The sequence below is a fragment of the Notamacropus eugenii genome, chromosome 2, assembly GCF_028372415.1.
Source record: "Notamacropus eugenii isolate mMacEug1 chromosome 2, mMacEug1.pri_v2, whole genome shotgun sequence".
Lineage (NCBI taxonomy): Eukaryota > Metazoa > Chordata > Mammalia > Diprotodontia > Macropodidae > Notamacropus > Notamacropus eugenii.
This window is the reverse complement of record NC_092873.1, coordinates 385,472,238-385,488,307: the sequence shown is the minus strand read 5'-3', so window position 1 is coordinate 385,488,307 and position 16,070 is coordinate 385,472,238. Positions and strand designations below refer to the sequence as shown.

At 40.8% G+C, this 16,070-nt stretch overlaps 1 protein-coding gene across 1 annotated transcript in view; it reads right to left on the bottom strand.

Annotated features, from left to right (window-relative positions):
• Positions 1-13,759: 13,759 nt before the first annotated feature.
• VANGL2 (VANGL planar cell polarity protein 2) overlaps positions 13,760-16,070 on the bottom strand; it is a 37,320-nt gene continuing 35,009 nt past the window's right edge. Inside the window, exon 8 of the mRNA XM_072647414.1 lies at positions 13,760-14,470. Within this exon, the coding sequence (XP_072503515.1) occupies positions 14,210-14,470 (261 nt within the window). The 3' untranslated portion in view covers positions 13,760-14,209. The remainder of the gene's footprint in view (positions 14,471-16,070) is intronic.

Sequence of the window (16,070 nt, the reverse complement as noted above, 5' to 3'; positions counted from 1 at the left end):
GTACCAAAGGAACAGTGTGACAATTGGCTAAATACGCAGGAGGTTGGCATTGTGAAACTGAGACAGGAAGGCAAACGTTGGCATTGCCCCTCCATGGGAAGATTTCCTTCACATGTCCTGGTGTTTTGGGAGCACCTACAAAAGAGTGAGTGCCTGTAACCCTCTACTGTGTATTTAAGGGGATCAAGAAGCAATGAGAATGCTAGTGTACATAGTTTTAAGAGGCTGGAAGTCACCCTCAACACTGTGGGAAAAGGTTACATGCGTCTGTGGCAAGTAATGGGGCAAGAGGAGGGTAAAGAGTGAGAGCTATAAGCTAATGGTTGCAGCAAGTGAAAGTGCCAGACCCCTCTTCTCCCCTACAAGTGCCACAGTGTTTACTGTGGACTTCCTCCACTAACACAGACATCATAATAATGGTCCTGTGGCCTGGTTTGTATCAAAGACACTTCATGAATTATTATGTACAGCAATATGTAATAATGAAAGCTAGAAGGTAGCATCTTGGCTACATTCAATATATTGAAATTGTGGGATCTAAGGCCAACCTTTCATTTCTGTTTTGAAAGGACAGTGAGTCTTTGACACCTAAGCAACTTAAGATAAAAAAAAAAAACTCACTCTAGACAGCTAGGTAGTGCAATGGGTAAAAGTGCTAGCTTGGAGACAGTAGAACTGAGTTCAAATCCCACTGCAGAGACCAACAGCTGTGTGACACTGGATGAGTCATTTAGTCTCAGTTCCCTTATCTTTAAAACTGGGAATAATAATAGCACTTACCTCAAAGGGTTGTTGAGGGGATCAAAGGAGATATGTGGAGTATTTGGCCAACTTGTAAGCACTAGAAATGCTAGCTATTTTTCACAGTAGGATCTCTCAATACAACAGTAACATGATTCAGGGCTTGGCTCTTTTATTTGGCTCTGTTATTTGGAAATGATTCAATAAGGTCAGACTGAGAGTTGACTGCCAGCGACCAGTTGCTCCTCTTCAATCGTCCTTGCTCTTTGTGCATCTATTCCTTTGTTTCCTCCTCCTTTTCCTTCCTATTATCTTCTCCTTACAAGAGATTTTTAATTCACACACACACACACACAAAAAAAAAAATTGAGTTCACACAAACAACTTTTTCTGAAGCTCTCAAAGAATTTTTCTCTTCACTATGTTATTATTTCTGTTTTCCCCTTCTGCAGAAGAAAGTGAAGTCCAAAAAGATTAGTTCTAGGTCAGCCTAGCACAGAGCTAACACATTTGTTTTGGGTTCACTAACCACCCCCAGAAACTGCCTCTAACACACACACACACATGCACATACCATACACACATATACCACACACATACACGCATGCACATGAATGCACACGCCACATATGCACACATATACACATACATACATACACACATACACATACCTATACACATACACATACCACACCCACATCTACACACACATATACACCTACATACACATAGACACCTACACACACACACACACACCATGCTCATTCCCAGCTCTGTTCCTTTGTTTACCTGTTCCATTCCTTCTCCCCTTTCTTCTTCAGCTTATATGAATACAGCTCTTACTTCAACACCTCTTCAAGTCCTATCTTTTCCACGAGGCAGTCTCCAAATATTTAAGTCACACTGATCTCCCTGCTCTATAAACTTCCAGCACTTAATGAGCTACAGATAGCTCACTAAACAACTAGAGTTGTTTCCATATCTGTTAACTTTTCTCCCTCATAGTCCTCCTCGGGTGCCTCATTGTGGCATGGAGATTCCCAAAGGATATAAATTCATACTTAAAAGAGACCTTAGGCTCAATTTAGTGCAAGCCCCTCATTTTATAGATGAAGTAACTGAGGCTCAAATAGTCTTCATGACTTGCCTAAGGTCACACAGTCAATAACTGGCAAAGCTGGGATTCCAGATCAATACAGCACTCTTTCTAAGGCTCCATACTATATTTGAGTTTTCTTTTCTCCACAACAATTTTAAATTTTAATTTATCAAGGTTGTAATGGTATATTACTATGCTGTAATAAATTATGGCCATAGAGAAGTATGGAAAGATTTATATGAACTGATACATAGTGAAGAGAGCCAAGAAAACAATGACTATTAATATAAACGGAAAGAACCAACACAGAGAGAGACACACACACATACACACATCAATCAAAAGTGAATGTTGCAAAATTATTAGCAAGCATGGCTTGAAAAAAGATATTAGAGGACACCGCCAAACCACTCCTTCATGAAGGTAGTAAGTCCACAGATGTATCACTGTAGCAGTTTTGAGAGTCTTACAGTGTACTGATTGGTTGTGGTGATTTTACCCTCTTTTTCTTTGTCTTTAAAAAAATACTATTTGTTATATTGGGTGGTTCTCTGTAAAAGGGATGGAAGGGATACTGAGGGAAACTATGCTGATGTAAAAATTAAAAGTCATCAATAAAAACTTATTTTAAAAATAAATAAATTTACTAAGGCATAAATGTCAAGGGACTTACCCAAGGACACACAAGTAGTAGCAAAAGAGAGATGTGAACCTAGATCTTCTAACTCCAAATCAACTGTCCTTTACACTATAGCACATTGCTATGCCAATTAACCATTCACTCTGGTAGCTTCTATCAAGCTGAAAAAAAAGGCTTCAGGGAGGGTATTGTTCAGAATTTTTCATGATTCTAATATGGTATCTGGCAATAAAACCTGTCAGAAGGTGGATAGAGCTCCATGCCTGGAGTCAGAAATACCAGAGTTCATATCTGGTCCCAGACCATTACTAGCTATGTAACCCGAGGCAAGTACCCCTGATTCAATTTTCTAACGTATAAAATGAGTTGGAGAAGGTTATGGTAAGCCACTCCATTATCTTTGCAAGAAAATCCAAAATGGGGTCACAAAGAGTCAGATACAACTGAAATGACTGAACTACTACAACACCCAGTGGTCTGATGTATCTGGGAATCATGGAACACTACAACATCCAAAGACTCAACATTATTGGTGGCCCAAAGGACAATGAAGAGACATATGGTGGACAATTAGTAGGTTATAATATATCACTAATGGTCATACCTTGCATGCAAGAAGTGGAATAGAAAATTAACACTCATTTATTGATCAGAAAAGGTGGTAGGCTACTCATGTAGTGAACGTGAGGGTTAACATTGAGGCAGTATTTGTGCCCACGGGATATGTGAAGCTCTCCAGTACACAGAATTGTTGCTCAAAAGAGAATTTCTCAAAGGGCACAGCAAAAATTGTACAGAATGAAGTACAGATGAATAGTTTTCAATGTATCTGCACCATTGTTCCCATGTCCTATCCTACCCAGCACAATACAAGCTCCTTCAGGGCAAAGAAATGTTTTGTTTTTTTTCATTTTGTCTTTGTATTCCCAGCTGCCAGATGTCAGCAGGACATTGAATATAATAGTCCCCCAAGGGTTGAAAACAAGTTGTTATATGGTGTATGTGAGTAGGGATATGATATATAACCAATGAGGAACTTTAAAAAAGAATAGGAATAAAATATATCAACAAGAAATTGTATGATTAGAAAAGAAGATGGGTTGTTCACATGGTGAGGATGACACATGGATGGATAGAGTATTCTGGATATATCAGGACAAATGTCCATCAGAGAAATTATAGGAAAGCGTGGACAAAAGGCTCACGGAATGGGTAAAGTCCATGCCACTGAAAAAAACTTCCAAATTGGTAAGACCACTGTTTCATTTGACCATGGGTTATTAATTTTTTTTTAATAGACAGGTGGTACATATGATAAGAATGCTAGGTCTGGAATCAGGAATACTTGAGCTCAAATCTTGTCTCAGACTCTTCCTAGCTGTGTTTAAGGGAGGGAAAGGGAATAAACATTTATTTCTATGGTGCCTAGTCTTGCTAGGCACTTTACCAATTTTATCTCTAATGCTCACAAAAACCCTGTTAGATAGGTGCTATTCATATCCGCAACTTTACTGTTGAGGAAACTAAGGCAGGCAGAGATTAAGTGATTTGCCCAGGGTCATAAAGCTAGCAAATGTTTGAAGTTGCACTTGAACTCAGGTCTTTCTGACTCCAGTCCCTGGGTTCTATTCTACCTCTCTTGAGTCACTTAAATGCTTTCTGCCTCAGTTTCCTCATCTGTAAAATGGTAATAATAATAGCATCTACTTCTCAGGGTTGTTATGGTATTCAAGTGAGATATTTGTAATGCACTTTGCAAAGCTAAAAATGTTTATGTAGCTGTTTGTGCCACAGATCCCTTTAGCAATCTGGTAGAGCCTATAGACCCCCAAGTCAAAATAATGTTTGGTACATCCATTCATAACCAAAGGAAACGCTAAATTTCAGTAAGAAGTTAGAGGAAATAAAGATGTAAATTTTCCCATCCAAGTTCATTGATGCTCTGAAATGTATTCACAAGCTAAACAAGAGGCTCATAGATATCTGATTAAGAAACCCTGCTTTGTAGTATTTGAATATCCCCAACATTTAGCAGAGTACCTTGCATACATTAGGCACTTAATAAATGCTTGCTGGATTGGATTTCTGATTGCTATGGCATAATGGGACAAGTTAAAGATAGCTATAGCCAGTGAATGTCAACCCCGACAATGGAGCTGGAAATGACCTTTGATATCTAGTCAAACAACCTCATTTTCACAGATGAGAAAAATGAGGTATGAAAAGGTTAAATGATTTGCCCAAAATTCCATACAAGTTAGAGCTGGGACTAAAATCTGAATCCCAGTTGCTCTTTTACAATCAACAGTTTTCTCAAGGTCACAAAATGGGTTAGTAGCCAATCAAAGATGAGGACCAAAATCTCCAGGACTACTATACTCTTTCCTGGACCTCTTCTCTTTTCACTCTATACCAGCAGTTAAATGCCCTTTTGTTTATCATGGACCCCCTCTCAGAATAATGGTTTGTTGCCCACATTCAAAATTGAAAGATATTAAATTTCAGTTAGAAATTAGTGAAAATAAAAAATTTTTTCCCCATCCAAGTTCACGGACCCCCCCCCCCCCTTAATAAATATAACAGTGTATCACTAGGGAGGATCTATGACCATACCCCCCACCCACCCAGGTTAAAAACCACACTTCCTGGTGACTGGTATAGAAGCATTTATTTCCTGTAAATTGTGGACAAATCACTTTCTTGTGTGCTTCAATGTTTCTATCAGTAAGCTGACAGATTAGACCACTGGTTCCCAAAGTGGGTGATACTGTCCCCAAGAGGATTGCTGGAAGGACCTAGAAGGCAGTAGTGGTCTCAGGTACAATTAGGTGGTGTTGAATAAAAATAAGGGGGCAATGGAAGCAGGAGGAAAGGAAATTTTGAAAAACCATACATGTTTCATCTGTTGTATAACAAACTTAAAATCCTAATGATGACATTATTTTCCAAATAAACACACAAAATGCAATTTATAACTGATCAGTGGTCAAGTCTGCCGACAGGCCTTAACAAGCAAGTGTTGGCCGGTGAGTATGTCATATTGGACATTGTCAGAAAGTCCAGCAGGAACATGTGCATGTAATGACTTGTTTACGATACAATACTATATGGTTATATGGAGCAATATTGTATCATCAAAATTCAATGCAGAAGAAAACAAATTTAAAATGAATTATTAAATTTAAGATGCATCATTTTTTAAAAATATTTTTTTTGAAGTTTTCACCATTTCAAAAAAAAAAAAAAGGTAAAGGGTTAAAGAAAGTGGATTTCCAAGGGGGATGCAGAGTAATTTTTTTTTGGACAATAGGCCAAATAAATTTGGAACCTCTGTATTAGACTAATTAGACTATTCCAGACATAAAGTATCAGTGAGGGTTAATAATGTATGAATAAAACACTTTGGTGTTGTAATTAAGAGGGGAAGAGAATAAGCATTTTTTAAGACCAGGAACTGTGCTAAGCACTTTTTAAAATATTTTATTTGATCCTCACAATGACCCTGAGAGGAAGGTGCTATTATTATTCCCAGTTTATAGCTGAGGAAACTGAGGCAATCAGAGGTTAAGTGACTTGGCATGTGTTACATAGCATTGGTGGATGTGTTGGTTGGTCCTCTGTTCTTGAAGAGGACCATGATATCAGAGAGATGATGCCACAACATGCAAGTGAATTGAATTTTAGAGACAGAGCGCTCTGTAAGGTCATGAAGGGTTAATGAAATATTAAAGATCTTCCCTGTACATTTATAGGCCTACATGAATACGTATATTGGTCTTTCTCCTTGGAACAGAGGCCGAGTCCCCAGGACTAAAAAGTCACCTTGCCATGGTTTCCAGGACTAAAAATTCAACCTGTCTTTGGCCAATTCTTCTTCCTGGACATCTTGACTGCCCTTCTAGGAACAAATGGAATCCATCCTGTGTCCTTTTGAACAAAGATGTTTTGCTCCTTTGGATTCTGGCCAGATCTAAAACTGCAACACATTAGAATAACAGTTACTCTAAGTCACGTAAGGCTCTAATGACAAGTCGATTAAATGACCCAATGCCTTTTTTGTCTAAAACTGGATATAACGTGAAGAGATCCCCTTGCTCTTTGGAGATCACTCATGGGCAGGACACTCTGCCCAGGACATTTTCCCAGTTGGAACTCTGGAGGCTGAACCAGGACTCTCCAGCCACATGACCCAGATGTAGGTATTACCCCAATTTGGTGATATATGTAAATATATCTATTATTCTCCTGGGCTTTATCTTTATATCTATATTACTATATTTCTTTAAACTTGCTTTATTTTGTCCTTGTGTACAGAATAAATGTTTTACTGATTTTAATCTGTTCATTATACTGTGCAATCCAGTTCTGAAAAGAGTTAAAGCAGCTGCATGTATCTCCTTAACAATACCAGTCACCAGCCTCACTTTCTCCTCTGGAGCCATGTGAGTCTAGCGGCAAGATATAGATCAGGATGCTTGGAGATGACCCAGGATGCAGTGGGAGACCTTGGCCTTTTTTAAGCTAAGATCTTTCCCAGGTCTCAGTTTAACTGAAGCAATACCCATTCAGTGATTCAAGTTAGGTAAGAAATTATTCCCATTTTATAGTTGAGGAAATTGAGGCAAACAGGTTAAATGACTTACCATGGATTACACAGCTAGTAAGTGTCTGAAACTATATTTGAACTTAGAACCTCTTGACTCCAGGTCAGGCACTTCATCCACAGAGCCACCAGGTATCTCTATAAAGTATGTTTACTAAATAAAATAGAAAGTGACAAAAAGTCTACTGGTTTTGATCACATGACTTTAAAGGATAAAAGGTGGGTCCCTGGCTCCCAGCCTTCTCCTCTCAGAGCAGAGGTGGGTGGCCACTAGGACAGGACATTGTATATATTGCTCATCTCAGTACCAGATGTTTTCACTCAACTATTTTTCTTTGAAACAAGAAAGAGTTCAATCTGACAGAAGATGGGAAAATAATACAGCACAGACAAGAGGAATCAATAAAACCTTTAAGTAAAGTTACCCCTTTCATATTAAAGGCTTAGGGGCACAGCAACCTTGTGATCTAGAAAAATTCATGTAAAATTTTTTGACCCTCTCTTCATACCAGAGAAGAAGTCTGAATTTTTTTTTCTTTTACAGGATGTTTACAGTACCATTTATTGTAAATTTGGGTAAAGTATTTGGTAATAGGCTCTGTGTCATCTGCTGGTCTAAGTGTTATCTGTAGCTTCTGCAAAGTTCCTAAAAAATTCCTACTTAATCTCTAATGTTGACCCACGTTATATTGAAACTGCAAAGTTCTAAAAAATCCCTACATAATATCTAATGTTGACTCACGTTATACTGAAACTGCAATATTGAAAGCTGGAAAGGATAACTGTAATGGGTTGGAGAATGGATTGCTCAACCCCTGCACTTATTAGGCATCATTCTTGCTCAAGACTCTTCCCTAAGGCCAAGCAGGCCCTATTCTGTTTGCAAAGCCAGGTTTGCTACCTAGAATGGAATCTAGAGGTGAATGAGACCTTAGGATTATCTAGCCCAACCCCATCATTTAAAAGATGAGGAAACAGACTCAGAGTGATAGTAGTGACTTGCTTCTCACACAAGAAATAATTGGTAGATGTAGGAATTAAAGCAAGTCTTCTGACTCCAAATCCATTCATAGCCATAACTAGGATTATTGCACCTGAAGAAAGGCACTGCAAGCCATGCCTTGGGCAAGTTGTATGAAGCAGATGAACAAGGAACAAAAAACAGAGGCATGAGACCACTGACAGAAGCTGCTATACAGCATGAAAGAAAGATGGTTTGGGACTGGATGGAGCCCACCATTGTAGTTTCCTATTTTAACTAATTATCCTTGCTGAGTAGTTAGAAAATTCTGTTGTTTATTTGTTGCTGAAGAATTCCAAGAGTTATCAGTATCATCTAAATGCGATGCCTGAGGAAAAAGCCCCAGCCAACCCAACCTAGTTATGGTGCTGTTTCACCATACTTTCCTAAGCTAGTTGAATTGGTGGGAAATTCATGAAATTCATACGCTTCCATTATTCTCAGATATGCTTCTATTATTCTCAAATTATTCTCAAACTTCCTAGAATTCCAAATTATTCTCAAACTTACTAGCATCCTGCCTAGAAACACCTTCCAGAAGGAAGTACAAGCTACTGTCTCATACAGAAGAGATGGTGATATGGATATTAAGTATCTACCTAGTTTGGTTTCTGGGTCTTCTGGAGATGCTACTTAGATGCATCCTTCCAAATGGTTCTTATGGACATTTGAACCAAGGATTCCACCTCTTGGGTTCTGACTAGACCAGGGCCCTTTGCCAAAAGTAGGAGCACAACCCTATCACTTAGAAGCCAGTACGCTGACCAAGTAGGCTTGGGTCTGTATTGTTTTTTTCCCAGTTTCCATACCATGATCCCCAGAAGAGAAGGAAGGAAATTATTTGAGAGACCCTCAGTGCTTAAGGTAGATCTCTTGTCTCTAGGATCAGTTTATATGGGACAAACTGCTCCTGTTCTAGACTATAGATCAGACTCCAAAACTAAGGCAGTGAAAGAATTGGAGACTATGTTATGTGAAGAGCAACTGAAAAAACTTGGGATATTTGCCTTGAAAAAGAGAAGATTTAGAGAAGACAGATTACTGGTGGTTGAATGGTAGAAGTTACAAAAACATAAATTTCAGTTTGGTATAAAAAAAAATATCACAACAGTTAGAGCTAACAGAAATTGAAATGGGCTCCCTAGGTAAGTGGTGAACTACTATTAGCGGATTCTTCAAGTGGAGAATGAATGTAACCATCTGTCATGGACTTCGTAGGGGGGACTCCTGTTGAAGAATAAGATGGACTACGCAGGCTCTGAAGTGCATCCCTACTCTGAGAGTCTAAAACTCTGAAACCATATACTGAGAAACACCAAGAGCCAAAGAGAAAGTCAGCATAGATGCTGAAAGACAAGTTGGGTCAAAAGGACAAAAGGAAAAGCCATGGATGCTGAAATAAGAGGCAACACCAAGAATCGGGTAAGCAAATAGAGTATATATGAAACTTGAGCAGCTGTAAGGAAGAAGTCAGGTTTCAGTGTAAGGGCACATATCTCCATGCAGGTTCTTAATTGTTTGGGGTTTTCCAGGCATCACTCCATTTGTCTCTTAAGAGACCTATTTCAGGAGCCAGGAACACACAAAGCTGAGAAGTCACACAAATAATAACTGGAAATATTTTATTTACAAGAAAAGACACCCCCCAACCTTGAGTAGGATTAGTGCAAACCAATGATAAAGGATAAATTTAAGAGAATTAGTTACCTTGGGCCTATTTGTAAATTATAGTTTTCATCATGCCCATAATTTATCAATGGTTCTGATCAAGAGTAAAGTCCTGAATTTCATGGATTTTAAAATAGTTTTAAAAAAAGAAAGGAAGAAAAAGACCCCTTACCCCTTTCTCATTTCCCAAGAGCACTGAATCTGGAGTCAAAATGCCTGGGTTCCAGTCCTATCTGTCGCTTTATTATCTATGTGACACCAGGCAAATTATTTCACTTCCCTGAGCCTCCATTTCCTTGTCTGTAAAATGAGGTGTTTGAGCTAGTCTTTAAAGTTCCTTCCATGCTAGAACACTCAAAGCAGCATGGCCCATCCTATATTTCTTTTCAAATCCTTCTACCCACTGTCAGATTTCCTTTCTAAGCTAAGCTTACATTGCCCCCTGCTGATCCTTTTTTATAATCTGATCAACTGCTTAGGTTTTTCTGGCTACATAACTGTGAGAGATCCAGACGTTCCAGGGCTGACTTCACAGAAGCTCTTTCCTTATCCCAGTAATAAAGCAATCAGATACAACCCCAAAAAAGTCAAATGTGTTTATTTTATATAAAAAAAATTTGTACAGTTTTAGTTCCTATGTTTTAAGAAAAAAAATCCCTAAATTTGCCATAATGCTTAGATCCACTGCAAACTGTAAAAACAAGCTTTTTTATATATTAAAAAAAACAATTTTACATTTTACAATTTTCTACATGCATGCACAAGGTCTCAGCTCTGTAAAAAAAAAAATTCTAGAATTGAATGGAAAATTCTACATTTACAATCTCACTTGGAAGGGACCTAAGTTAGTCCCCCTGCCTCCCCCTTCCTTCTGCTCATAGGAGAACACAATGGAACAGTCCCATACCACGACTGAGTCCATCAGCAGATACTGCCCTAAGGGGTGGGCACAGGCAAGAGAAAAAAGACAAACTGACAGACAAGACACCGTACAGACAGGGGAGCCTATGTGGGCCCAACCGAGAAGAAAGCATAAGCCTGCAAAAACAGATGGCCCAGCCGAGGGTCTCTAAGGGTACAATTGTTTCACCTCATCTCTTCTAACAAAAAAGGGACAGTCCAGGAGTTCCAATAGGGATGTCAGGAAAGAATTTAAGGACAAAGATGAAGGGTGATAAGGAGGAATGTGACACTCTAAGAAAGAAATAGGGGGAAATGATATGACATAGCAGTGAGCTTAGTGAAGAGGGGTCAAAGAGAACAGAGGAAGAATGGTGAGGTAGGTGAAAGATTGAGGCACAGTGACCCTAGGATGGGAAGGCTGGGTTAGGCATATCCAGGAAACTAAAGTGAATAGTTAATGGGTAGGATAAGGTCAGATGGAGATAATGGAAGAAGGACATACCCTCTACCTCCCCAGAAGATGAAAGGACTATAGAAGCCCACAGTAAAAAGGAAGAGAAAGGGAATTACAGAGAGAAAGAGAGAGAGAGAGAGAAAAGTGTTAATTTCACATCCCACTACTGGTCACAGCCTCAGGACTACTTCCCATAGGAAGAGGACAGATAGACAAGAAACATACATACATATACTTCACAATTCATCCTGATTTTTTTAAAGAAAAAGAAAACAAAAAGATACCACAGTTGTGACACAGAGGGTCCAAAACATTGCCATTCTTAATCACAGCCTTTAGTGCTTAAGAGACAGAAAAAAAATTAGAGTGGGTTTTTTGTTAGTTTTTTGTTTTTGTTTTTTTTTTTAAAGAAAAAGGAATGAAAAAATCACAGTGATTAAAAACATGGCAGGTCCTTTAAAACAAACATCCACTTCCCAGAAGGAAAGCAATGAGGGTCCCAAATATCTTCCCCCTTCTAACCTCAAAGTCCCATCCTGCTCCAAATACCCTTTCCACAAAGGCAGTTATCCTACTATCCATCCAAGATCCCTTTCTAGGAAAGAGAGTTGTTTAGACATATGCCTAGAAGAGATCCCTCCCGCATTAAATTTTGTAGACAGAAAGAGAGAAAAGTCCAAAAAAGTACCTATACCCCAACCCTCTAGCAGTGCCTCAAAACTACCTGGACTTCACCCAAGTATTTGTAATCCTGGAAAAGTCAAAGTTGCAACCACCAGGTATAACTGGTGCCTAGAGAAAGGGAATCCCCATACCTTCCTGAGGATTTCCAAAGGGGAAAGGGAGGGTTTGAGGTACAAGTCCAAGGTTGGCACTAGTCAGAAAGACTGTTGGATAATGTGGCTAAGGCTCTGCCTCCTCTCACAAAGTTAGCAGGCTTTGGAACTCAGTCACCTTCAGGGTATCTATTTTAAAGGTAAAACATCTCCATGGGGACAAACCAGAGAATGCTCAGTCTCTGAATTTTCTAGGCAGTTGCACACAAAGGGAAAGTAATAAATGACACAGGGAAGAAGAGGGACCAAAATGGGGACACTATGGGAACCTTGGCACACCAACCACGGTTTGCACCCTATCCCAGCGTTTGGAGCTACACTGATATCCAGATTGGATATGACTGGAAGGATAAGGATTGGGAGTGGCAGGGAGTGGTATTGCTTCAAAATCCCATTCCCCTTGCCTAAAACACCAGTATTTGGAAGTACCCAGACTCAAATTTACATCAAAAAATACAGAAAAAAGGAGGAAGGTGAGTTTTGCCCACATACGTTTTAAGTGTTGAGGCCTGCCAGAAACTCAAGGGACTGTGTGCCATCAAATGGCAGGGGCTCAGGCTCCTGACCCCAGTGCAGAGATCAGAGAGACAGGGACCCCCAGAGCACTGAAGTGATGAGGTCTCTCAAAGAGCTACCCTAAAAGGGGGAAAAGAAGGAGCAAAGAGGCCCTCCCCAACTTAGAGAAGTAGTCTTTCTGCCCAGGGGAGAAATGCCTGAGGGGGTTGTCATAAGAGAAAGAAAGGAGGTGCTCAGCAGCTCATTCCTTTCAGTCATATCACCTGTTTGACAATGGAAAGACCTATACCAAGGGAAAAACAACAGAAGGGACTGGGTTCATTGACTTTCACAGGGATCTTTTCCAAAACTCCATGTATCACAGAATCATAAATATGGAATTACAAGACACATTCTAGTCCAACTCTGTCATTTTACAGATGAGAAAAACGAGGCCCAGAGAGGTGAAAGTCACTTATCCAAGGCCACACAGATAGTAAGTGACAGAGCTAGGATTTAAACCTAGTTCTTCTGGCTCCAAATTCCCCTCTCTTTCCATTGGACCACAATGTTTCCCATGGGTCTTCCCTTCCCCTCCAGGCCTACCAGTAAAGACAGGATTAGGAAGAAAATCCGTCTGGTAGCAAAGAGTTAGGGTATGGAGTTAGGGAAGGAAAGGCAAATGAGGGAGAAAAGGAGAAGAGGAGTGTTTCCCATGCCCCAGGGAAGTGGACAAAAGGACCACATTCCCAGAGTTCTTGCAATCCCATCTGAGTGAATTTTTCCCAGGAAAGAGAAAGAAAATATTGAATTTTCCCTGACAAGGCTAGGGGAACATGAGCTTTTCTTCTGGGAAAGAGTGTGTGTGTGTGTGTGTGTGTGTGTGTGTGTGTGTGTGTGTGTGTGTGTGTGTGTGTGTGTGTGTGCATGTGTGTGTTTGGAAGCAGGAGCTAAAGGAGAGAAGGAAATATAAAAGAAAGAGAGTAATTAGGAGACAGGAAAGAGGCTATAGCAGCAGCAACAAAAAAAAAATTTCTGTGAGACACTCCTGACCCTGGTGGCTTGTGCAGGAATTGAAGAGGCCACAGACCCAGGAGTCCTGTTGCCCCCAAAACTCAAGAGTTCCTGAGATAGGCCTAGTGAGATGGGCAGAAAGAACAGCCTCCCCTCACTTTGAATGCCAGAGGACTAGCCCTGACCTGGGATCATTTGGCACCATGGTATGCTGTGATCATGACTTCACCCCTTGGGAGAAGCACTTCCAGGAGGCTGGTGGAGAAAACTGCTACGATAACCAAGATGGAGAAAGAGGGACAGGGGTGGAGAAGAAAGAAGGGGGCATAAGGGCCACATCCCCTTTCAGCAGAGACACTCATGGAGAAATGGAAAGGTGGAGAGGGAGAGGAGAGGAGAGGAGAGGAGAGGAGAGGAGAGGAGAGGAGAGGAGAGGAGAGGAACCTATTCCTGCAGGGTTTGAGGTGGGAAGGAATGGGAAAACCAGGACAGGTATCTCCCCACTTGATGCCCCAGCCCTCAGGGTGGTCTTTTCCCACTCACATGGGGCAGGGAAGGGAAGAGGGGAGTGGATAGAGTGGGATTGGAGAGTAAGTTAGTAATTCAAGTAAAAAACAGAGTTGGAGGCAGAAAGGAAGGAAGTGGAACTGGCTGAGGCTTGGGCTTCAAGTCCCCTTCCACTGCCCCCAGGAGCCTCCCATAGCCCCCCCCCCACTTTGCCCCATTCTGTTGCAGTTACACAGAGGTCTCAGACTGCAACCTCATGACAAACTTGTGCGATTTAGGGTCCACAAATTCCTCAGACAGCTTGAAAAATGGGACCTTCTTGGTGCTGACCACCAGGCTGAAGTCCTGGCGTTTGAGGAGGAAGACAATTCCATCTTTGAGCCCATTGGTCACTGGCTCTTCGCTCACCAATGTCCACTGTTTAGCCAGCCAGCGTTCCTTGTGGTACTGGATGGTGGGGCCTGCTGCCAGGTACCGCTCCAGAAAGGCCTGGGGTAGGGAGAGAGAGAAGACTCGTGCCACAACAGGATGCTGGTTTGCCTCCACCTCACTGTACTCCCTCCTTCACTCCCTGAAGAAAGGGCTCCTCAAAAGACCTCCATCCCATATGTTCCTCTCCTCTTTTTTCCTCATTCTGCCTTCATTTCTAATTGCAATAGTCAAGACGAGACCCGGATTTACAGGGTCTTTGCATAGCAAAGCAGATGGAAAACTCAACAGGGAATCAACGGACCTACATTTATTTGAATCTCAGTGCTGACACTTATTAGTAACATATTCCTGGACAGTCTCAGTTTCTCACAGGGTTGTTGCGAGGAAAGCATTTTATAAACCTTAAGATCTATATGTGTATCAATACATATACACACACACATGTACTTGTGTAGAGGGGAAGGGAAAAAGTACTGAGTAAGCACCTACTATGTGCCAGGCACTCTGTTAAGCCCTTCACAAAGACGACCTTACTTGATCTTCATAATGACCCTGTGAGTGGGTACTATTATGAGCCCAATTTTAAACTATGTGTACACATATAATATGTGTGCTACTGCTCACACCAGATGTCCTGCCCTTCCCAAAAGGAGGGTCCTTGCCTGGACCAGTCATTTCATCAATCGCCCTTTTATGTTGATTACAACTCCACATTTGCTGCCTGGCCCCTGGGGACAATGATGATCTACCTGAGTTTACTCTTCAACAATTAGCCCACCTGATCATACTCTCCCCATTCCAGTAATTCTGAACCCACAGATGTCATTGTATGACCCCCATTCCATGCTACCCACTGACTATTCCCTTGTTCCCATATTCTCTTAACACCTTACCCCAATGCCACTCAAGACCTATTCACTCCTTTGACTATATTCTATGGAATATCTCTTCTATATGTAAGAAATTTACTTTCATCATAAAACACTTCCTCTCTCATTCCTTCCATCTTCTTGAACTCACTGAGCCCCAGTTCTGTCCTGATGACACAGCTCCCCTGACTACCCTTTCCAACACTGGTTGCACTTTCTTTCATTAACTCTGGACTCACTGGGTCACTTGTGGGTAAGTCATCATTCTCTTTGATCCCCATTGCCACTTCTACCAGCACCATCACTCAGTAACCTCTCCTCCACTAAAATTCACTCAATCTATATTTACCAACTAATCAAGACTGTGAGGGTTATTGTTTAACCTCAAGAACATTTTCCTGCCTTCCTAAAAGAGTTCCACAATGCCTGACTCACAGTCTTTCTCTCCTCCTCAACTCCTGCCCTCATACTAGAGGACTTCGACATACCCATTGATACTCCCTCCAGTTCCTCAACTTATTCATTTTCATGACTTACTCCACCACCACAGCTCAGCTACATACAGAGATGGTCATACCTATAATGCCATCACCGACAAGTGTTCTATTTCCATGTTCATAAACTATGAAATTCCTTTATCTAATCATAATCTTTGTCATTTCATCTCTACTTCTATCATACAACCCCTGTTCTTCATCCTTAACAAACCTCGAATCCTTCCACTACTCAGTCCTTTCCCATGCCATCAGCCCTTCACTGTTTATGCTCTCTTTCCTTCCCCATCTTGA